At 69.4% G+C, this 716-nt stretch overlaps 1 protein-coding gene across 1 annotated transcript in view; it reads left to right on the forward strand.

Annotated features, from left to right (window-relative positions):
- Nucleotides 1-716, forward strand: part of LOC103901364 (cullin-9) — a gene marked incomplete at its 5' end in the record, with an annotated part of 25,182 nt that overhangs the window by 9,641 nt on the left and 14,825 nt on the right. Inside the window, one exon of the mRNA XM_019472837.1 lies at nt 248-405. Within this exon, the coding sequence (XP_019328382.1) occupies nt 248-405 (158 nt within the window). The remainder of the gene's footprint in view (nt 1-247; nt 406-716) is intronic.

Raw genomic sequence — 716 nt, forward strand, 5'->3', positions numbered from 1 at the left:
CCCCCCCCAAGCCACAGAACCCTGCCCTGCGGTGGCCCTGGACGGTGCCCAGCTGCGGGTGCGCAGCGCTTGTCACAGCGTGGCCCCAGCCCCAGCGCGCTCCTGTCTCGGGCTGGTGCCTGGGCACCCTTGGCCCCTGCCCGAGAGCCCCAGGGTTTCCCAGCTGCTCCCCCCAGGGACATTCCCCTAGCCCAGCCCTGCGGCCACTCGGTGAGCCCCCTCCACAGCCAGCCCTGTCCCTCTGCAGGTGAGTGAGCAGTTTGCCCGCTACCTTGATGGGCAGATCCAGGAGCTCCACAGGGCTGCGGGCAGCGCAGGGCCGCTGCAGTGGCTGCAGCAGATCCTGGAGCCCTTCGTCGTTTTCAGTGGCCTGGAGCTCGCCCACACCTTCGAGCACTTCTACCGGTGAGGGGTGCCATGTCTCCATGGGACCAGAGGGCCTGGTGCTGCGTGGTGTGGTGTGGCAGGGGAGGCGCAGGCGGTGCTGAGGCCGTGGCTGAGCCTGGCCTGGTGTGGCAGTGGTGCTCCCGCTTTGCTTTTCCCGGCTCTGGCGTGTGGAGGGAAAGGCTGTTGAGGGCTTGTGGCCACTGCAGTCTGCGGATGCACGTTCCCTCCCTGGCGACAGGGAGGGGAGACAGGTGCTGCCGGGCCCGTGCGCCTTGGGGTGAGGCCGGGGCCATCTCTGTCTCCTGGCGGGTGGCTGATGGCCACGGGGC

The sequence above is a fragment of the Aptenodytes forsteri genome, unplaced genomic scaffold (genome assembly GCF_000699145.1).
Source record: "Aptenodytes forsteri isolate BGI_AS27 unplaced genomic scaffold, ASM69914v1 Scaffold725, whole genome shotgun sequence".
Classification (NCBI taxonomy): Eukaryota; Metazoa; Chordata; class Aves; order Sphenisciformes; family Spheniscidae; genus Aptenodytes; species Aptenodytes forsteri.